We start from the raw sequence: 23,818 nt of genomic DNA on the forward strand, positions 1-23,818 counted from the left end.
TGTGGTAGTTAAACCCATCAATGTTCCAAGTCTTCCTGTGTTTGTGCGCAGCAGATTTAGCTGGGCCCTCTGTTTTGAAGCTCAAGTTGGTAATTCCAGTATAATTGGGAGGAGAGTTAAAAAAAGGGCTTCCCTCTAAAGTGAGTCTTAACTCTTTGGTGGACAGCTGCTTGAATCGCTGCTGTTTACTGTGAGTCACTGCTTGAAACAGATGTGAGCCGCATTTCTGATTGAGATTAGTGAAAAATACTTTAAAATGGCTTGTCCCTCACAACGACTTACGTTCCGGAAAGCTCCCAATTCCACTATAATTAGGTCAGCTGATGCTCAGCGCTGCATCTATGTTGGTTTAAGTTGAGAATAATAAAAGCCAGATGTGCCTCCCAAGACATGTGTTTGCAGCAGAATACACATTTTACTGCCTGCAGACATTCAAGACTCAACTTGAATGTTATTTCTTTCTACAAAGACATTACATCTCCCACCTGAAGCTAGTTACTTCTTATATATTTATTCCAAAATGTAAGAGAAATAGGATTTTAGTGATAGCTGGTTAGCTTTTATACTGTGTTGGTATAACTGGTGGTGCACTGGTTTGCATTAGGGCCTTCCTGCAGGTGGTATCCCATTATTAACTCCCTAAAGCAGCACCATGGGCTCTGGCCAGCTCTAATTGGCTGGGTAAAAGGGGCTAGAGTGTAAATTGCCCCATGTACTGTATAGGAGATAATGACACCCTTCTAATGGTGCTTCTGTGGGTGTCAGGAGGAGTGCGTGCGGCAGGCAAATGGAGAGAGCCTGGGCACTGGCTGGCACTGTGACCAGACTGACAGGACTGAAAGACGCCTTTGTCTCCTGGGTTTCAAATTAGCCCTAAAGCTTAGGCAGGGAGAGAAAGGGGGAGCACTTGGAGACGGCAAGAATGGTGAGAAAGAAGGAGGCCTAAAATCCGTTAGGAGAAAGGCTTAATGAGAGTAAACTCAGCACCAATGGTGGACTGTGCTTCTTTTCTGGGCATTATGGGTAATCATATTAAGTCCAGAGGTTGATATTGAATGACTCAATTTCATCATTAAATGCAACTGACAGTTTTGCTGTAACTGTTGCCTTTGTGTTTGGTTAAAAGTAGATGTTATTGTTCCGGCATTATCTATAAGGTTTCTCTGTAATCTATTACATTGTATTTCGGGTGAGAGTTTTTATGAGAACAGTATGGATGAAAACAGCTTGCGAAAGGCAAATGTACCGGTAATTTGACTGTGTGTTGATCAAAAATCAATAGATAATGCCATCACTCCAACAGTCTACAGATGTGGATAGTGAATTAAGTGTAAAATAGCTCTTCCTCTGTACAGGGCAGTTAATTCTCTACCATTTAGGAACATTATTTCAGCTGGATGTTGACATCACATTCAAACCTCCCAGACATGCTTTCATGGCAAAGACTCAAATGCTAGCCCCAAGCACTGGTAAGACACATTTCAGTGCTATGCTGCAGTCTACAGGATTACATCCTCACAAAGGGCCAGTAACATTGTAAGGAGGCGCACTCTAATAGGCATGACTTCATTACATTCAATCTCATGTCTTGAGAGGACTGTGCCTACAGTGATGGCTGCCATTACGCTCTCTGAATGGGGGCCTCCATTGCCTGCCTACTTAAGAAATGATCGAGCAAAGCCACTGATAAAAACGCTGAGAAGTGTTATCTGTGTACACTCCAATCACACTCATAAAAAATGTAATGTGTTTCCACCTCAGCATCACATGATTGCTTCCAGTGTTTCCTCTTCATTTGCACCACCCAGGATGTGCTGACACAGTAATGTTTGTTTCCTCTAGTCTCTTCCATAACTACTGTCACCCTGAGGTGATTTACCTGCTTTGGCCATTTCCCCTCCCAAACCAATAAATTATGATGTTGAGCTTTTGTCAATTGCCTAAAGTGTTGCTCATTTAAATTATAAACATGATTGTTTTTTTTCACCTCATGGACACAGTCGATGGAGCTGTCAGGCTTCCCTTTTTAATTTAAGTGCCTTTTCAAATGGCTGGATTAAACACCTGAGGGGGGGGGGGGTCCGCATCGTTGGGCTTAGTATAAAAGGACAGAAGAGTTCAGAGTACAAAGCTAATGAAAGGAAGGCCATTGTAGTTGTTGTAATGACAAGAAAGGAGAGTGCGATGCTGCATTTTTCATTTTTTCAGGGGACATGAGAGCAGGATTTCTGTTGTCACGGCAGCCCTGACGTTTTACCTTGATGACTGAAAGGTCAGAGTCGAGTGGTAAAGAGATCTAAGTAAGGTTGCTCTTTGTTCCCTGTTATTATCGTCTGACGTGAGGCTGATGTAACAGGACTCCTAGAAGGCTCTAGGGTGCTGATGTCGACTGCCTTATTATTTCTTGTGACATAAATGCCATGACGGATCACCTCCCGTCCTGCAATAGTTGGAGGTGGTGGGCAGTAGAGAAAGACAAACAGAGAAAAGGTTGAAAAATGAACTTTAGAAAAAACTGAATGAGACAGCAGCAGAAGAAGGAGAATTCAATTTTTTACTCAAATTTCAATTTTTTCAACGAGTACCTCATAACTGACACTTGATCCTGCAGATGTTTTTTGGGTTATCTGGCCACAGCCCCCACCATCATTCAATCTGACTCCCACTTCAGCTTCCTCCTGAGTCGCATGTCTAAAAGATTGATGACTTGAGAGGGATGCGTCTCTAAAACACATTTTAGAAGATGTGCCATTGATCCCTAACAATATTTGTCTTTGGTATCGGCTCTGAAAGTGTCGATCTTGATTTAAGCCTCTGGCTCGTAGCACCAAAGAGGTTTTCCATGCTGGATCAATGGATCCTAATAAATCATACACACACACACACACACACACACACACACACACACACACACACACACACACACACACACACACTCTGCAGATAATGGGTGTAAATGTGCTCACACCAACAGTTCTCCACTCTCATCCAAATGACCTCAAAATCACTAATTCACTATAAGTGCATGTAGACACACGTTCACCCTGTGGGCTTTTATACACTCACAGTAGGCAAAGAATCATCAGCCACACACTCGCAAGGTTCCTTTCACTTTTTAGATGTTAATTGTCTCATTGAAAAGTGTGACCTTGACTGTGTTGTCTCTCTGTAATGGAGTCTGGGTTGGCTGCATAGAATGACAATTGCTTGCAGCGAAGAGGAGGATACAAGCAGATCTGCTTTCACCCACATTCTAGCTGTGACAGTAGCAATAGGCCCCTGAGCTTCATTACTCCTTTGCTCTGTCTAAACCCGTTAATTCAGACTGACATGACCTTGACGTGCGGCAGAGCCTACAGGACATGAAACGTGTTTTCACTCATTAGCTATCTGAAGTATCACCTGAGATCTGCAAGCTGAATTCAACATGGCGAGCCCTGTCTACTTCTTTTTATATCTGATAGACATGGTGGAATTAAAGCTTGGTATGAGGAAGGAATTAAAATGTGACTGATACATGGTCTCTAAAGGCTCACTGACACGCTGAGGAGAGAGAGGGTGGGAAATATGAGCGTGTCAATGTTTATGAAATGGTGAAATGGAGGCCAGTGGTTTTTGAAAGAGAAGTCAAGACAGAGGGTTAAAAAAAAAAGCAATATTGACCTGTACTTACTTGGTGTCATAGCATCTGGGGACCCCTCTGCACTTTGGAGGAAGAGTCATTTGAGAATGAAATTCAGTGCATGTGCATTTTACTGAAGTGCATAGTGGGTAGGATGGAGAGTGGAATAGAGGTCAGCAGAGTGCGAGAGAGAAAACATTTTTATTTATATTGAGTCTCTCTATTAAATCAATAGTACAGTCTCTTGCGGGGGTTGCAGCACTTTCGAGGGAACCAAACCAGAGGGGAGAAAAGCTAGTAAATATGATAGGATTTGCAGAAATGCATATTTTAGTTATTAAGAGCGATGCAGTGCCTGAAAAACGTGGAAAAACATGCATAATCTACACTTACTCAGTGATGGAGCATAGAAGTAGAGGTTATATATAGGGGCTCAAACACATTGAGAAAATACTCAAAGCTTCAGTGAGATTTAAGCAGGCTCAGCTCCACTGTGCTGTCGAGCAGTTTAATGGTGAAAAGAAAGCTTTGGAGCTAAAAGTGAGAGTTCCTACAGCACAGAAGCTACCGTAAGAAGCTCTGACCCACTGAAATGTGAGCGATCCTGACATAGTGCAGCATGAATGGCCTAGTGAGAGTTCATTAGAGCAACAAACGACTATGCTTTATCATGCATATACACAATAATGCACTAGTACTTACTTTAGTTTTAAACGTATACGATATCACAAGCATCTTGCATGTTTCTGGTGTGCCTGTACAACTGTCTGCTTCTGTTTTCACTACCACCCACTTTGCATGGAAGTGACATGTTTGTATGTGTGTGGGCTCATTAAGGTCAGCTGCCCAGATGTCACCTGTGGTGACAGCAGGCGGGGGGGTCATCCCTAAGCAAACAGAGGCACATGCTCAAGAGAGGCTTCCCACTGACTTTATTGATGGCACCTCAGATGGCCTTCTAAAGCCACACCCAGTATCTACCCAGCCACACACACTCATTATCATTATATCACAACAATTCCCAAGAGAGACGTGTGCTCCTCCTGATTAAATGTCATTCACCCTTTATAGCAGGGACACACATGGCCACGGTAAACACTGATGAGTTTACTCAAATCAACTCCTGTCAAACAGCAGCGCAAACCCACCCCCCAGCTCCTGAGAGGCTCAGTGCAGCAGAGGATGTGGAAGCAGGGTGAAAGGTCAAAGCCCTTGTATGCATAATAATCAGATTGGAGGATGATCATAATCAGGTTCAGAGGAGGCCTGTATTCATCAGGACCGAGCAGCACTGACCCTCCAGCTGAGGAACACAACTGGCCAGGAAAAGACCCGAGCAACCAGCTGGCACAGCTTTGTTCAGTTAAAAACAATTTGTGGTGATATGCTGAAAATCGTAATACTATAGTGTGTAAATAGTTTGATACTACAAACCTGCCAGCTAGAGTATGTACATCTATTGAGAATTTGACTGTTTTCCCCCATTTTCACTTTAATTCAGATTTCTCTACGATGTCAGGACCAATGGGCTTACTGTTAGACTCATCTGTATTGTCAGCTCGTGCATTATTCAGTAATGCTCTAACATCAGGGCTTTCGCAGAGCAAACGCCCACGCTCGTTAGGCATGCGCAAAACCCCCAATGAATATTAATGCAACTTCAAACGTCAGCCGCAACTCACTTCTGCACATAGCGATTAATTATTGCACTGAGCAAACGAGATGCGCTTCATCGGGGGGGAACCAGCAACATACTGTTTGCCAGTAAACTCCTCACAGTTAGCCAACTAAGCGGGTACATTAATATAGCAAATAACTAGACATAAGTGTTTTGTTGCGTGACAGTCTCTTGAGATCCATTAGTTTGTTAACAAAGCGTGATTTATTGTTGGTTACAATTAAAGCTGTATTAATATGTTATCCCAGGGTGTCCGCGGGGTCTTAAAAAGTATTAAAAGTTGATAAATCAATTTAGTGAAAAATAAGGCTATTAAAAAGTATTAAACGGCATTTTCCAAGGTATTAAGAAGGTCCACAGCAACGACAACATCCCTTTTAATTTACTGAAACGACATGTCGGAAATCCCCTCAAGACGGCCCCATGCATAGCGCGCCGTAAAATGCCGCTTCTTATTTTAAGTTTTGTTGCCTTGCCCCGCTCTGTGGGGAGGAGGGGAGGGGAGAGAGTCTGTCGATGGGGATCAAAGCTGTCCGGTCCCACATGCTAAGTGCTAGCCAGAAAGCCGCGGCGTTTAAGTCCCGACTCTCCCGATGGCCAATCCGTGCCTCCCCTGACTGTACGTCGCTCACACAAACCGCTGCAGTGCAGGCTCTCTGCACGGAGGAGCCTCGGAGGATCTGCGGAGTCCGGGTGATGCTGCTCCTCCAAGGAAGAGACACATGTTCACTAAGCCAAACTATATCCGGTCACAGAGATCTGCTATTTTAAAGTAAAGTCAACACATATCGACCCTAAATATAGTCTATATTAAGAACGAGAAAAGTCTTAACATATATATCGTTTTTTGAAAACATATGACAAATGTGTGAGGGTGATGACGTCAGAGCATCGTCCTATGCCCCGGACAGCCCCAGCCCAATTTAACCCCTGGGTATTTGTGAGGGAGCTCCTATGGCATTACCCCGCTGAAGCTCACCAAAGTTTAATATATTTCATAGTTCAAAGTTTTGTCAATTGTTTTGTTTATTGGTCAAATACTGGTTTCTGAGGAGTTTTACTGGAATGAAAGAGCACAGAGTACAGAAGCAACAAAGCAGCATACTGCATTAAACCTGACCTTCACAGAGAGGTTGAAGTTCATGTGGAGAAGAGGCTTCAGTAGTCTGTCTGCACTCTGTTTAGTTTTGCTATCTTACAATCAATATAGTAAATGTGAGGTAAAGTGTGTTGCCAATGTAACCGGTTAGATCTCAAAGTTGCGATGAGGTCTTAAAATGTTTGGAAAGGGTCTTAAAAAAGGTCTTAAAAGGTATTACATTTGACTTCAGGATTCCTGCATATACCCTGTATCCTATATTGGCATGTGTCTGAGCTCATTACTGTTAAGGGGATCAAACCAATGGCCCTTATCAAAAGGTGTTTCTAATCTAGCCATCAGGAGCCTGTCATCAACAGTTTATTACTCACTCAATTTTTTTACAAGTTATATTACTGATGTGTATTTAACCTCCAGGTAGTGGAGACATGAGAACATCTGCACAATGAAAGCCTCTCAGGATCGACTTCCTCTGGTTGCTGCTATGATTCGAGAGCAGGGATTGATGCGGCCACATGGTTACGGTGTGAGAGGAAGGGGCCACCTGGCGAGGGATTGAGAGGCTAATTGTCCCTCTGGTATTAGGTTATCTCCTTCAACTCGTCTGAGAGAAAGCCACACATCCCACACATATTCAAAGCCACATGCAAATGCTCACTATACTGTAGTAGATAAAGAGACTGCTGTTCTTTTCTCACTTTGTCACACACACATATTTGCATACATTCCTTACTTGATCAGGAGATAAAAACACGAGCTGTTAGTGTCCAAAGTCACACGCTCACTTTCACACACACATTCAAGGTCAGATCAGACGGTGCTGAACACAGATCTATTTCAAACACTCTTTCTCACATTACACACACATTTGCATGTTCATTTATTCAGTTCAAAAAGGCTGAGGCCCACTCTCCTTCACCGAGTATCCCCTTACTTCAGAGCTTTTATTTGCTATTTCTCTGACAGCCGCCGGCTAAGATTCCCCCCACCCAAGTGTCCTGTGGGATTCTTGTGTTTTGGGACGAGGTAGTCGGCAGGGAAAGGAAGCCACGGGCACATCTTGAAGAAAGAGGACAGAGGGTTAAACAGGGCTATAGACGAGGTAGTAGAACACAGGTGGCTAAGTACGGCTGATCAGATCCTTCGCTTTGTGTGGCAGTCTATAAGCGGGGGAAGGGCATTTCTCTTACATCTCTACCTTTTTACGTAATTCATGATGCCTTTCCTGAGCAGAAAGGATCTACATTTGCAGTATATAGCTCCAAATATGATCACATATGAACTGGTAATAGTCAGATGTTCAGATTTTGAGTTCCAACTAAAACGACTTGATTCTACAATTTGTGCCGGTAAGTTCTTTAATACTTCTGTATAGGGAACCATGCCTAATTTAACGCCTCTTTAGAAAATTAGACTAATACAGCTTTCTGGCTATTGAATGTCTGTCACCATGAGAGAGATAAGTCGGCTCGGTTTCTGTGGTGCTTTCAGAGCTGGCAGACAGACACACTTGTGGCCCACTGCCCGGAGAGACACCTGGCACTTCCCTCTCAAACACGAACAGGCACACACACCAAAGTCACACACACGCACACGCACACGATGGGTCGGACCAGATGGGATCTTTTTGTATCGAGCAAGATTTAAAGTGTTAAATAGCCAATGTGACACTAACCGTTATACCAAAGCAACAATATCCAATCATGGCCATCTCTCCCACCCTCGGTCAAAAGAAATTGAAATGGCGGTCACTGACAAGCCCTTCCTCTTGTTGCCCTACAGAACAGCCAGATGGTGGAGCTCCAGAGGAATCAGCTGCGTGATGACATCAAGGAGTACAAGTTCAGGGAGGCTCGTCTGCTGCAGGACTACACCGAGCTGGAGGAGGAGAACATCTCGCTGCAGAAGCAGGTCTCCATGCTCAAACAGAGCCAGGTGAGGATCAAACTGGGCTGCAGCTCTGATGCACAACGTTTGAGTCATACAGCAGAACATCCCCTTTCCTGTTGAATCTGCCTTTGTTGATGGTTATCAGGGAGCCTTCTTGGCAAGGCTTAATTAAACGGGTAGTTTCAGGCCTCTCAGCGTAGTACTTTTTCTACACACACATGTACTGTAAACTATCTAACAGCATCTGAGCCGCGCTACAGGCCCTCATCCTCCCTCTCATTGGCTCTCAGTGTGTCTCCTTCTTGTGCTGATTAGACAGCCAAAAGAAGCTTTAACATTCAGATTTAATTACTATAATAAAAACATCCTTCGATACAGCAACCAGATTAGTAGCTGCCTTTGTTTTTTTCTTTTCTGCCGCCTGGCTGTAGAAGTGTTTGACCGACTCTTTAGCAGCTATCATTATTCAGAGAGATTCTAACACTTCATTGTCGTAAAAAAAAAAAAACACTTCCTTGGTTTAGTCAAATGAGTGGAAAGAAAAATAAAATCCCCTTCGCACATTTGCAAACATAATACAGAGCTTGGATATTTCCATTTAGTGTAAGCTTTTATCCTTGAGCTGTTAATTATTTGCATATGCGCCTCGTCGGATTCTGTTCTCCATATTCATCACAGAGGGCATGAAACCAAACAAAGGCGGCTCCTACTTTTAAGACATCCAATGTAAAAAGGACTCCCAAATCCAATTAACTTAAAACTAATTAGAAAGGGAAATTAAATGGATATTCTCTCAATTAACATTATCTTGTATAATGTCATTCTGTTTGATGCAGCCGGTTTGCCACACATGATCCAGTCTGACTGCTTGTTTACATTTGAGCTGCATCTTGTTGTATTTCGTTTTCTGTCAACTCAAAACTCATCGATAGTCTTCCATCACCTCTATTTTTACCTAGGTGGAGTTTGAAGGTTTGAAGCATGAGATCCGTCGTCAAGAGGAGGACACTCAGTTCCTTAACAGCCAGCTGGAGGATGCCATCCGCCTGAAGGAGATCGCAGAGCGTCAGCTAGCTGAAGCCCTGGAGACCATCAAGACTGAGCGAGAGCTGAAAGCATCCCTGAGGAAAGAGCTGTCCCACTACATGAACATTGGAGACACTCTTTGTCACAGGTAAAAACACACACAGTGTTCACAGGACTCAGCAAACACTGTAAAGAACAAAAGATAACACACTGTTCCTACTTTCTCCCCTCAGCCCTCTCAGCATTTCTCTGGTTGGTCTCAAGTTCAGCGACGATGCCTCCACTGAACCCAACAACGACGAGGCTCTGCAGGAGTTTGAGAATGGCTTCACCAAACTGGCCAATGCTCTCGCCTACAACAACCGCATCTCCTCTCCCGAGAAGGAAGAGCTGTTCAATCCCGCCCCCAGCCTGGTGGACGACCTGCTGAGCGAACTGAACATCTCAGAGATCCAGAAGCTCAAACAGCAGCTGATGCAGGTTTGTTATTAACAACTGTGTAAACATTTGTGTCAGTAAACAGTAAAACATATTGGTAACCAAACATTATAACCATCCATTCCACGGACAAGTAAGAAACGATAAATCAATTGCAGTCTCCCAGATTGGGAAGTAAATGTTTGTGTTTTAAGGTGTATTAATAGCAAGCTAATGAGTCAAAGATTTATAGTACCTCGACTAGTCAAAGTTAAAATTGACTTTGACATCCTCCAGATATTCTTGATATGGGAATAAATAATCGCAATGCTTATTAAATGTTTTATTAAGTAGTTATCATAAAATAAATCAGCAGGACTGTGTTTTTGAGTAATCCAGAGGTGTGTCTAAAACACTGAGTCGGTAGATCCTGACCCAGGTTGCTACAGGGACTAAATCCTCTAAATTAATCCATGGAGACACAGACACGCACACGCACACGCACACGCACACGCACACACACACACACACACACACACACACACACACACACACACACACACACACACACACACCCCCCCTTCAGGCTGTGCTGGGCCGGGAGGCAGCGGGTGGTATAACCAGTGGACCAGCCACGCCTGATTGGGCACCATGGCTACCAGAAAGTATGGGGAACCAATAATCCCTTGTTTTGAGAACCAAGGGATTCTTTTTTTTTTTCTCCCTTCATCAAACATAAACACGGTTGCCGGATTAATAAAGTAAAGTTCAAGCTATCTCAATGCTGCCCTGCTAAGGACACCGTTCTACTTCTCAACCCGATCATTGTGCCGGATCTGGTTGGCTGACAAAGCTGTGTGTTTGGTATGACCCGCAGCGTGTCACTCCGCCTGCTGAAGCCTCCTGCCAGGCCATTCCACGGATTCCAGTGAGGAATCAGAGCAGAGCAAACAAAAACCTTCCTTTACTCATCTAGCCCTCTTATTCCTCTCGTACCGTCTATTGATTAGCTACTCAATGATTGGTCCTAGACGTCCACTCCTTGTGTTTCACCTTATTAGTTCTTGTTGATGTTTAACAACATACAATATGGGTTCTGCAGGAATAGATCAATACATGAAAAGATCAGTCATTTAATAGATTATTTATTTATTCAAGTCTTTTTTTTATTAACATTGTTTGTATCTTAACATGTGATATAAAGGAATATGAAACAGTTAGCTCCTTAACATGACACAGCATTTTAATCAAACTTTCCATATTTATTCCGCATTCATAAAAAATGTATGCAGATGAGCATACACATGATACTTTTACATTATTTACAGATCAGCTTCTGAAATAGCTGGCTGCCTATATCAGCAGAACTGGCTGCTGGTGTGTAAGACGACCCTCTGAGCTGAGTGCAGTCCGGAGAATCGACAAGGTCATCCTGACTGATAAGCTTCACTTAACTTAGCAACACAAGCCTGAGTCGCAACATGCCACATAATCCACTGATTTAAAATGATATATTTTCAAAACAGGAACCATTCACATTATCGTGTAACAGCGAAATTCAAATGTAAAATGTGTGAAAGGCCCAGCAGGGAGCATTGTACTTTGATTACAGAATACAGTATGATAACCTCCCATGTCTTTGCCTCTCTCCTCAGATGGAGCGTGAGAAGGTCAACCTGCTGTCCACCCTGCAGGACTCCCAGAAACAGCTGGAGCATGCTAACGGTGCTCTGTCCGAGCATCAGGAAAAGGTCAACCGCCTCACGGAGAACCTCAGCGCCATGCGCAAGCTCCAAGCCAGCAAGGAGCGCCAGTCTGCCCTGGACAACGAGAAAGAACGTGACAGCAACGAGGACGGAGATTACTACGAGGTGGACATCAATGGACCGGAGATTCTGGAGTGCAAGTACAAGGTAGGGTAGCTTTCCTCCTATTGGTAGATGAAATGTGTCAAGCTCAAAGCAGAATGTCTACTTCTTTTGTTTATACTCAGCTTTTATATATTTTCAACCATTGATCTTTCTTTGCTAGGTTGCCGTGTCCGAAGCAGGGGAGCTGAAGGAGGAACTGAAGACTCTGAAGACAGAATATCAGGCCTGTCAGTCACGTTACGAAGAGGAGCGCACACGTCTGGAATATGACGTCACAACGCTGGGAGGGAAGCTGGCAACTCTGGAGAAGACCAGTCAGACAGAAAGAGAGATGAAGATCAAGCTAGAAAAGGAGCTGCGCAAGGTGAGATGTTACTCTTTTTTATTGATGATCAAATAAATAGTTAATCTTGTACGCAGCTTCATTGACGCTTCTTTCTCTGTGTTCGCAGGTGAGCGACGTGGCAGGCGAGTCTCAGGGCAGCCTTAGTGTTGCACAGGACGAGCTGGTCACCTTCAGCGAAGAACTGGCCACCCTCTACAACCACGTCTGCATGTGCAACAACGAGACACCCAACCGTGTCATGCTGGACTTCTACAAGCAGGGTAAGGGAAGTCGGAGCAGCCCTGAGGGTCGTGGCCGCCGCTCTCCCATCCTGCTCACCAAGGGCCTCTTCCCTGAGCCTGGTAGGACCGACCTGTCTGACGGAGCCCCTTCCCCCGTCTCCTCGCTGCCTTCCCCCGGGTCTGAACATCGCCGCGAGCCCATGAACATCTACAACCTGGTGGCCATCATCCGAGACCAGATCAAGCACCTGCAGCTGGCGGTGGACCGCACCACAGAGCTGTCCCGCCAGAGGGTCGCCTCCCTGGAGCTCGGCACTGTGGCCGACAAGGACAAGGAGGCCTGCATGGAGGAGATCCTGAAACTGAAATCCCTGCTCAGCACCAAGAGGGAACAGATTGCAACCCTGAGGACTGTCCTCAAGGCCAACAAACAGGTAGGCACCGAGAATTCTGGTTTAACTAAGAATGTATCGCTCCCAAACACGTGTCAGTTTTCCTTGAAAGACAGAAGAGGCCAGCTATTTCAGGTCTACTCAGCTGTTGCAGCAAATGCGATGCAGACGAGATCTATAACAAACATTGATGGAGACGGCAGCAATGTTGTCAGCTGCTCAGAGAATATGTGTGGTTAAGATTGGAGAGCACCCCCCCTTAACAACGACCCAGACACACAGTGTGTATGCAGTTGCTTTGGTAGCCCTTTGAAAGTATGTGTGTGGTTACTCAGTGACCACAAATGAAAGCCCCTCATAAACCACACACCTATGGGTTTTAACCAGCAGCTAGCGATAACAACTAAAGGCTGCTGGGCCCTAATAACTTCAGAGTAATAGGTAATATGGTTCATATTAACAGAATTCTATAGACAGGAAACACAACACCAATGCCTTCCAGCTGCTCTGACGCTTTGTTTTTTCTCCTCCACCCACAGACAGCTGAAGTGGCTCTGGCCAATCTGAAGAGCAAGTATGAGAACGAAAAGGCGATGGTAACCGAGACCATGATTAAACTGAGGAATGAGCTCAAAGCCCTAAAGGAGGACGCTGCCACCTTTTCCTCTCTCCGAGCCATGTTCGCCACACGGTAAGAAACACGTCTGCTCAATGGACGTCACCGAAAAACATGTTTCAGTCAACTTGCCTTCCATGGCTCACATCCGACACGAAATCATTAATCCTACGCATCAGACAAGATGGCAATAATTAATGCACATGCACTATACGATCCTAGTACACGAAATATTAGATTAAAGATTATCATCACAATGTCAGCCATGTTTACCATATGTTGGCTGTATGGTATTATTGTAAAGTGACGTGTTTATATTGTTTCTTCGTTTTGGAGAATCACATTCAGGAAGTAGTATTAGCATTGATACTGATTTAAAGAGCACAGAAGGTATTTCATCTGGGTATCATTTAAATATGTCACTTAATTATTGTTTTGAACAGTGACTTAGTGTGTGAGTATTAAATGGGTTGACACACTCGCTAATCTTTTCCTGATTCCTCAGAGAAGTCGGTCAAAGGTTCTGTGCATAATCCCACCTCATCTTGGTCTGGATTACACACTCACCCCTCAACACTGCGCTTTCACACTGCTTGTTTTTTGTGCGTGGGAGTGGGCGTGAATGTTTTGAATACGCTAAGGCCCACTTCTCCCGTATATATCCGGCTGAGATGCTGATACGGTCTTACCTTTTGCATTTAGGACTTCATCCTACCCATAGAGTAGTTCAATACCTCTCCTTGAAGTGTGCTTGCTGAAGCATATCCATATACCTGCAGTGTCTAATCAATCAGTAGCAGGAGGAAAACCTCTCTGTCTGCATACATGAGAGTGAGTGCTGGCAACCAGGGCTAAGAGGAAACCAGATCTTGCTCCTACTAATGACATCATTTTTACCCTCTAGGATCCCCCTAGAGTTGTATCACTTTTCATTGGTTTCATTGTTGAGACGGTGTGAGATCATTATTTGCTGTGAAGTAGTCGAGCCTTTGCTAGTAGGTGTCTGTGTCTTTAAGCCTCTTGCTGGAGGGGCTTAAGATGACAACAACACATTGGAGCTTGCTGTTTAGTGTCTGCATTAATGCACATGTTTTCCTCCTTTTGCACAATTAAGACCCCCCCTCCCCTGATGGTGATGATCTTGACGCTCGTATCCACGTAGCCTGTCACTGTGTTTTGCCTATAGATGAATTACATTTGGTCTGATTATGTGATGTAAATGATGTCCTACACGGCACAGTGCTGGGTCAGGGGACTCATTGAGAGGCTGGGGGACTCGTCTGAGCAAGGTTTCCCACACTCCGCCCTTTTGTATTCCCGTCCCCCCTTCCGTCCTTCCTCAATGCAAAAACAACCGGTCCTCTAGTCATCTGGAAAAGAAAGAGAGGAAAGGGGCGGGCCTTAAGTTAAAGCCCACTACAGGGGCCTAGTTTGACAGTCTTGTTTTCATGGTAATCATACAAAGTCTGGAAAGGTGGATTTCTGAGATGTGGAAAACTCTCAGATACAAATGTGTGGTCTTTGACAAAGAAAAGTGGAGTGGAATTGAAGGAATGTGTAGGTTTCTGTTGATCTCGTGCTGCAGTCTGCGCCTCTCTTTGATCAGAGTTACTTGAGATTTTTAAAGTGTATTTTGTTCAGCAGGAGACATGGTTGGATGTTGTTCGTCTCTCCGTGCTTCTCTCTGTGTTTCTTTATGTGTGTGCCTCTTCAGCTGGCGTCTCTGGGGTCATGTGAACACTAACATTTCTAAGACATGCCTGGACATGCTCTCAGCTCCTGCTCATACTGCAGTCAAATCATTGGCCCAAAGTCACACTTACCCCTCAAACTTACTCAATCTTCTAGCTGTTCTGTTGTTAGTTCCCTATCCATTCTTCTCTCTTTCATTCTGCTCTTGCCTCCTCCTCTCTGCTCTGTCTATGATATCCATCCCACCGTGACCAATCAAGCTCCAGACAACAGCTGATGAGGTAGTTTGTATGTGTGTTTCTTTGGAGGCATTATTGATTGATATCGATCGTGTAGCACTCCACATGAATGTTGCAATAGTTGAGGCTTCCATATGCAGCCATAAACGGCATTAGCTAGTGTAAATAATCACAGCAAAACTCACATAAAGTGCCCGTTTGTCGGTGGTGTGAATATGATGATTATTCATCATCAAAAGGCCAGCAGGCGCCTCCCGACCCCCATCAGCCATTGTGCTACCAGATCCCATCAGCAGGCCAAAAAGGCTCCCTTTGTATCCCTCCAGTTTCCAGAATAGACTTCTCTGTTTTTTCCCGGGAAAAATGCACACACTCTCGCCCCCCCCCACGCAACAGTGGCTCAGCCGTCTGAAGGCGCACCGGCCCCCCCCCACCCCCTGCCTCCCGGGTCGCCCCCCATCTCATACTGGGTTTAATGAAGCAGCGCTGATCCTCTTTGTCTGGGTGTGTGTCCCGCTGGGAATCAAACTGCATACACAAGAGGGGAGGGTATGGTTCATGTTGTATGAGGGTCTGGCAAGGTCAGAGTTCATGTGACACACATCCACGTGCAGCACCACACACAGGCAAAACAGCTGCTTGTTGTTTTTATGGTCTCGGGTTTTGCTTTCAAGACTTGTTTTTCTTAGAACAAGAAAATAATTTGCAAGTGCAGTTTCAAGGGTGACAAAATCACAATTGACTCGAGAGAATATTCAAAAACGAGTTTATTTTGGTTTGAAAAGGGTCAAGATCTGACAAAATATTCTGTGTTTCAACATAACGAAACATCTAAGTTGGATTCTGTTTACAGTGCCGAAGTTCAAGCAGCCACTAAACACTGACCAAACCATAACATAAGATCTCATTTCCCTACTGAGAGAATGACAGTTATAACTTCAAAAATACATTACACATTTCACATCACCAACGATATCTGCGTTCTTGTGGTTTTTCGAAATATAAAAGACTTCATGAAGTGCCGCACAGGTTGGGGCGTTTCCAAGTAAAGTAAATACCACATCAAAAAGTTGGCATAATGTGGTATTGTTGGTGGATAAGGTGCTGCTTGCCAACATAAAAAATAAAACCTCCCTTTTTTTGAGGTGTGTCAGTCATTACTGGAGAATGCCACTCAGCAACCCACAAAGTAGGAATGATGAGAAAGTGACTGACTCAGGCAAACAGATAGAGATAGCAGCAAGTTAGCGACAGAGAGAGAAAAGGCTGGAGAGGCGAGATAAGAGCCAGGAGGGAGGACGTGATTTGAAAGAGAGCTGAATGAGAGAGCAGGGTAATGGAAAGGGAGAAGAGGGTTTAGTGAATGTGAAAAGATGGGCACAACAGCAGATGGAAAGTGGAGATATCAATCCCCCCCCCCCTCCCCCCACCTTTAAATCCCTTTTAGATGACCCACTTTCTATACCTGTCCAGACACGCATAAGGTCAATGGGGGACAGGTGCTCATGCCGCAGTGCAGCACTCACTGATATTTTCCAGTAGGGGGCAGTTATCATATCTTGTGCTATTTTGCACAGAGATGGGAGGTGGAAGAGATAGATAGAACTGATATAGTCTCACTTCAGCTGGAAAAGTGGACCTCGGTTGTGAACAGCTATCGCTCAGAGCAATGAACCTTATTCCTCTCATTCCCATCTTCATTTTTCTTCTTTCTCTGACTCCCCCCTCCTCAGCCTGTTAATCAGGTGACGTCGAAAGGATTTCCTTACTGACTGCTAGGTGTTAATGCTTTCATCCTGTGTTTATGTGTTCTATTCTTAACTTCTGCACATAAGCTACTCATATTATTCAGAAAAGCTGTGAGTAATTATACAGGGTGGGCCGGGTAAAGTGAACCATGTGGTCTGTTACTTTAAACATTAAGAGTTGGCAGCTTTGGACCGAGAGAGGTTGGTACTGTGACTTGTAAAATATCAGCTGAAATTACTCAAACTGAGCTGAGAACATCTTAGCTTGTGAAATCCAGAGGAGGGGAAAGAAAGGGGTGAAATCATTGATCATAATGCAAGAGCTTGTCTCATCAGATCTGCACCGTGTGGATCAGTGGCTCCACCTGGTGGTGGAAATAACACTGTCACTAGAGGAAAAGGTCACATGGAAGATTTTCACTTCCAGTTGTTTTTTGTCTTTATTATTGTTGGTGTCAGTATCTAAAACCTGCAGCTGAGGTATACACATCATGTGTGCAGTTTTCCAATAGCTTTAAGTAAATTCAACTAAACTAAAAGCCAACTAATCTCTTGCACCATTGAGGAAAAGGCTCTTTGGGATTTTTGGAACATACACTGCCATCTTGTGGTAGGACACGGAAAGTATTGATGGTGTAAAAACATGCTGTTGTTTTCAGTTCCAGGTCCAAATGACATACCTGACCTTACAGTTTTCCCTCTCTCTGTCTCTTGCAGTTGTGACGAGTATGTCACCCAGCTGGACGCGATGCAGAGGCAGCTGGCTGCAGCAGAGGATGAGAAGAAGACCCTCAACTCCCTGCTGCGGATGGCTATCCAGCAGAAACTGGCCCTGACACAGCGCCTGGAAGACCTGGAGTTCGATCACGAGCATACCCGCCGGGGGGGGAGCTCCAGCCGGGCTAAGGCCCGCAGCAAGGCCACCAGCGCCACCCCCCTCACCCCCCACGTAAGTCAGAGTCTCACCTGCTCTGGCTCCGGCCGTCCAGAGCTCAACAATGCTATGCCCAACGGCATTATGGGAGGCCCTTCAGTCTTCTGCAGCGAGAAGTACAAGATCTACTGTGACTGAGGCGGTTGAGAAGTCTGCAAGGACTGCTGTGTACAGAGGGGAGGGGGCCCACGGCCGAAACCCTCCCTGCCTTAGTGTTAAAGAGCCCCACTTGCTCGCTTAGCTCCCTGGCCAGCCTGCGCTCCTTTAGGGACTGCTGTGTGACTAACCGGTTGCTCGTGTGTGCTAGTGTAAACGCTTAAGGGAATGCTGATGTATGTACAGTGTGCACTAGACGTTTGGACTGCAGTAGACATATATGGCATGTGGATTATAGGGCCCCGGTTATAATGGGGGATTTGTGAGTATAATGGAGTGTCTATTCTTTCCGCTGTCATAGTGCTGTACGTATGATGTAAAAGGTGGCGGCTTTTGTGCTCGTTCGTTCACGCCCCCTGAGTGTAATGCCTGGTAACAGCAACACATTGTGGGGGCGGGGACTTGTAAAGATGTCAATATGACCGTCCCGTGTCTGTTGGCAAGGGTGCTCCTTTGATAAAAGCCCCCTCCTCTCTCCTGCCTCTCCGTCCTGGTCCTCCAGGACTGACCTCTGACCAGCAGCCCACTGTATAATCAGGTCACTCTTTGAGAAAAAGAAACTTGACACAAAAGGACTTTGAAGAGAAAAAAACTAAAATATGCAATCTCCCTCTGCTTTCTTGCTAGGGGAGCACAGTGTGATTCTAAACAGAGATTCAAAAACTCAAAAGTGGGATTGCTACTGGTTTTATAATGGAAAGGTTTGGGCAAAAAAAAGGAGCACCTGTGACCGCAGGTGTTTATTCCGGATAATATTCAAGCTGTGATGATAGCACACCAATACAATAGGGTCATTAGAAACGCATGGCTTTTCAGCTAAAAATGCTTATGAGCTTTTTAACTGTTTTTCTGTCGTCAGGTGTGTGGGACAAGACGAACCCATGTCCTGCAGGGCTCTACATTGTAAAAGAGGACTTATTTGGTGTCTGGTGGAATACAGTACAGGAGGGCTATTCAATGTGACCCATTACGTTGCGATGGATTCTTTCAGAGCCCTATCAAAAGAGAGAAAGAACTTTTGACAAATCGATCTCGACCACCCAAATGAAGTGCATTTCAGCATTGGTGCCTCAAGTTCCTACTTCTGTTCAAAAGGATCAAATGATTACTGTGAACAGAGATACAATATTGTTATAATCAAAGAAGACTAAATCCTAGAAGAGCACAAATCAAAAAGGCACCCACATGTGCACAATAAATCTGCAAACGAAACCAACCGACCACTCGGCAAAAGTGCCTGTCGACCCAAACACTTGATATATTATATCTGTTGATGTAAAGCCCTGTCCTTCTGTCTCTACTTCAGGAGACTTTGTTCCTTTCCATCTCCCCCCCCCATCCTCTGTCTCCGATTTTTGGGAGATCGCTCTAAGCTCTTAAAGTATTTCTGAAAAATTAAGTGGCTAAAAACCCTCTCCTCACGTCTCTAATCAGTGTCTTGTCACTCGGTCGCCATATCAACCCACTCTCTTTTTAGATCGTCAGCAGCTTGCTCCCCACCATCACCACTCACCCTTTAGCTAAAATGAGGATTTGAAATATTTTTATCAGGTAACGTCCTCACATACGTACGTTGTGTTTCCGATAGTTGCCTGTGTGTATACAGCGTTTACGTGAAGGGCCCTTGTGTGTATTAGGTTTTTAACCTTTGCGAAAGGAGGGTCACGACGCATTACTTTTTTTTATTGTTTTGTGATGTATGAAGACAGAACGTTTTTGTATCTACAATAGCTTTAACTCTTTGCAAGCTAGCATTACGCAAATAGGAACAAAAATAAGTGGGGCTTGTGTTTGATATAACCATGTACTGCTTGTGGATCATTAGGCACATTAGCTTGATGATGCTAAAAGCAGGGTTGATTTGAGCAAATCCTGCAAGATTGATCAAATTATGCGTTTTCTACTACTATGCTATATATTAAAAGTCTATATTCTTAATACGATCATGTTCAGGTTATAATCTTGCAGGATCCAACTACAGTATTCCTTCCTCTCAGATATAAAGAGAGGGAGCTTCATTATTCCTGGAATAATGAAAAAGGAACAATGCCAGCGGTCAACCCTGCTTGAGTGTGCGTCCGTAAGCACACAGCATGGAGACAAGGCTATCGTGTACACCTCCTTAGAGGTCAATCACTCTTAAGTTTGAGATTCACTTAACTTACAAGTGTGATATATGCTTTCTATCAGTTTGCGCTGACAGAGAAAAAGGTTTGAAGAGTAGAGGAGGGAGAACTACTCGTGTTGTAAACCAGCTCCTGAGAGAGGAGATAAGAAAACCAAACATACTGGTGAAGAAAGCCAGATATTTGGCTGAGAGCTGACTCTCAAACGGGGGGAAATAAATCCAGGACTTTCCTGAGGGAGAAACTCCTTCTTCTTTTCTTTTTTTTTGGAGTAACAAAAAGAAACTCAAACTGGTCGCTCAATGGACCAGAGGACATTGATTCAAATTAGTTGAGACCCTTACTCTCCTTTGTATAGGCTCTGTGTGATCACTAGGTAGACCCCAGGATGTATTTGTGACTAGAACCTCCCCCACTTATATGAACTAATAACCCTATTGCTCCTAGTTTGAAATCAATGTCTGGCTTATCTGGTGTCATAACAGCACGCACCCTAAAAAGCATCTCCTACCTCTGCGTGCAGGCTCCTCCCAAGTCACCCTTTAAGTTTGAACACATGATGCATACATCTCTGATTCATAGATAGCCTGCATGTCAGCAACTTAACCCATTGCTCATTCACTTGCATGTTATATGAGAAAGACCCCATGTCCTCAGACCTGGGTGGTTGGATATGGCTTTAACTCTGTCCTGTGAACAAAGGCTTTGGTACTTGTGAGTCATTGGCTTTCTAACAGCAACTGCAGGAGAATTTGTTGGCAACTGTGCTTTCACATCAGCTCCTCGCAAACACATTAATGCTCCTGGCAGAACATCGGCTGCCTCGGAGATTCTAACATGGCTTCCGTTGCTTTGACTAACTCAAACCGCCGCCTGCTTTGTCTGTGTGGACTCAGCTGCTCTGTTAACCGTCACTCTAAATTGACAAATAATACTAATGCCGATCATCTGTTCTTTGCTTCATTTTGCAGTAATTACAGTAGTTCCATGCGGATGAGGAAGTTCCAACACAAGGTCCATTCTCACAAATAGGCCATTTGGACTTGGAGGACAAAACAAAAACGCTCAATGAAAACACTGATTCATAGTCGAATAAACTGACACTTCCTTCTTATTGCCTTGATGGCTATTAGAAGGACACTTTGCATGCTGCTGCTGCTGGAAGCCAATTTCTCACAGGTCCAATGAACAGATTGAATTCTGATCAGAGTTTTATCAAACCCTCCAATGAGAAGCATGGGGTTGTCTCTCCATGTGAATCAACTGTTTGGTCTGGTTTCATCTTTTGTTTCGTTTTAAGTCATGTTTTTTTTTTTTCAATCTGTGCACTTTTATTATATAGGATTATAACAGACTATAATTAACCTATAGGAAAGCGTGGTCGTAGTATGGTTTGTGAGTTATTCAGTATACGGTATAATACTCTAGGATTATACGACCTCCTGAATCATCTAAACTTAAATAACGGAAACTATTTACTCAAGTAAATGCTCCACAAACCACAGACCTACTATTATGACTTTAACCTTAAGATTTTATCCATCAAATAAACATGTTTTAATTGTTTTGTTACGTCATAAGTTATGCTGTTGGTTTTCTTTTGTGTTTGTTCTACCGCCATGTTCTATACAAAAAATCCAGGGTGATGCAAATTCTGGTTTTTTTTCATGTATTTATTATTCCTAGGAATAGTTCAAAAATGACACAATGAAACTTGACAACGCTCTGACTCGAATAGGTAAGTTGTGTTTTCGGATACATTTGAGTGGTATGATATGCTTTTCCTCGCTTCTTACCGAGGGCGTTCCACTGAAACGGGATCACTGACTCTCAGAATTCTCTGCAAAAGTGCAAACAATTAAATTCCAAATTGGAATTGTTTCATTCTCTCTTCGTTTATCGTGCCAAATCTTGGTACACCGTTTAGGTTGAAAAGAATCAAGACTCGGAGGAAACAAACTGATAAAGGTGAAGCTGGCCATGGCTCTCCAAGCGAGCGCCGGGGTTTTGTTTTTGGTTTGTTTAGTTCTTTGTTTCTGACCAGTAGTGCCTTTCATCGTTTCAAGGGAGAATCTTAGACTAGTATTTGACCTTTACTTTTTTTTTATAGGTGAGGACTATGGGTTCAAAATGACTGTGAGCAGCAATAAGTGCAAAGGGAATTTCCCCGTCTGCATGAGTGAGATAATAGTTTGGAAATTCGCTCAATAAAACTGAAATTGTATTGAATTCTGCAGGTCAGTGATCCCACTCAAACAAATTCAGGGGTATTATTAAGAAAAGGTGGTTTTTTATCTAACTTTGGGAACCAAATGAAATCCCTTCGGCCTCCTGTTATTGAACAAAATGCTCAAAGCATCTGCAATGTGTTCGGGTAGATTGGTGAAGGTAATGTGATATCAATAGTATTGTAGACAAATGTGCAGAGAGTGCATTTTCTCATTCTTTTTGTCCAATTTCAGTTTTTGTTTGTTATATTTTTTACTCTTGAATCTTTTTTTACATCATCTTTGAGCATTATGTTTTCAGGAAACAGAAAACAAAATAAGCATCAACAAGCTTGAATAGTGCCATTACAGCCAATGCTCGCTTGTTGAGGCATTAAAGTTACCAATACGGAAGATAAGCTAGGAAATTAAAGTGCAATTCTAACAATGTTTTTACATTTGAAAAAAAGGAGAAAGTTTTCTGTTTGCTGGAAGCGATAGCATTGTGATAATACAATTAGCTGTGCAAACTTTATATTGTCATATTGTGTTTCAGTATTGATCCATAATGAGAGTTTGATATCTTTATATGAAATAACGACTTCACCTGTATGTTGGTATTTATTTGAATTGTCATGCAGTACTGTATCCTTATCAATAATGTGCATTATGAATAGTGGCATATTGATTACAGCGCAATGTCATATGCATGTTTCCCAGTCATGGGACCTTTACACAGGATTGAAAACAAACATGTAAACTTCATCAGGGTGATAAACAAAAAAAAGAAATGTGGAGAAACAAAAAGGAGAAGACAAGTTAAGTCTGATGTATTACTGCTGAAATAATCCTATGAAAGTGTTTTGTTTGTTTTCTAGAAGCGAGGGAGGATATCTGTGTAAAGGTAGTCATACTGGCCAAAAATCAATAAAATGTGACTTAAGTTCCACGTCGTGTGAGTGTCATTCTTTGCCCTGCCACAGCAGATTAAGGGTTAATCAGCGAAGTGAATGGTCTGCAGCCCTGGTGTCTCCTCAGTGTTCCCAGCTGGAAGCCAGGGGCAGGGGAACTTCCCAGCTGTCTGAGCGGCTCCAGGACATGATCACATTTCACACAATGCACAAAACACTTCCACCACCTACACCCCCAACCCTTCTCTCTCTCTGTCTTTTCCCTGCTGTCCTGCCTAAACCTCGCTCCTCCCTCCTCTGCATTTCCCATTTCGTTCCCTTCCCTCCCCTCTCCCTGCCTTCTGGAGATACGCCCACACAATGATCGGAGCCAGTTTCTTCTGACCTCTGGTGCACCCAGCACTTCCTGTCCAGCCTCTGGAGACCGGCGCTCTGCCCAATTAATTCTACAGTTTGTGTTTTTGGCAGTCATTTAAAATGGAGCAGAAATGCTGTTGGGCTCTTTCAAAAACAACACATACTTAAATTAAAAATAAATGATGTTCAATGGATTATTGTCTAGACTTTTATGAGTATCATGGGATGTGCAAAAGCAAATATAAGTCCTTGTGGCTTACAAACTGAACA

At 43.8% G+C, this 23,818-nt stretch overlaps 1 protein-coding gene across 2 annotated transcripts in view; it reads left to right on the plus strand.

The window, feature by feature from the left end:
- The window catches only part of LOC307037766 (protein bicaudal D homolog 2-like), a 41,931-nt gene extending 18,702 nt beyond the window's left edge, over nt 1-23,229 (plus strand). The window contains exons 3-11 of one of the 2 annotated variants that reach the window (XM_079678855.1): nt 8,182-8,334; nt 9,249-9,463; nt 9,549-9,795; nt 11,388-11,645; nt 11,764-11,967; nt 12,056-12,604; nt 13,102-13,253; nt 17,575-17,806; nt 21,045-23,229. In XM_079678855.1, the coding sequence (XP_079534981.1) occupies nt 8,182-8,334; nt 9,249-9,463; nt 9,549-9,795; nt 11,388-11,645; nt 11,764-11,967; nt 12,056-12,604; nt 13,102-13,253; nt 17,575-17,806; nt 21,045-21,047 (2,013 nt within the window). In that variant the 3' untranslated portion in view covers nt 21,048-23,229. Of the gene's footprint in view, nt 1-8,181; nt 8,335-9,248; nt 9,464-9,548; nt 9,796-11,387; nt 11,646-11,763; nt 11,968-12,055; nt 12,605-13,101; nt 13,254-17,574 lie in introns of both variants that reach the window. The other variant, XM_079678854.1, reaches the window with a different exon arrangement.
- The last annotated feature ends 589 nt before the right edge of the window (nt 23,230-23,818 follow it).

Source organism: Notothenia rossii (assembly GCF_949606895.1).
Source record: "Notothenia rossii genome assembly, chromosome: 4".
Lineage (NCBI taxonomy): Eukaryota > Metazoa > Chordata > Actinopteri > Perciformes > Nototheniidae > Notothenia > Notothenia rossii.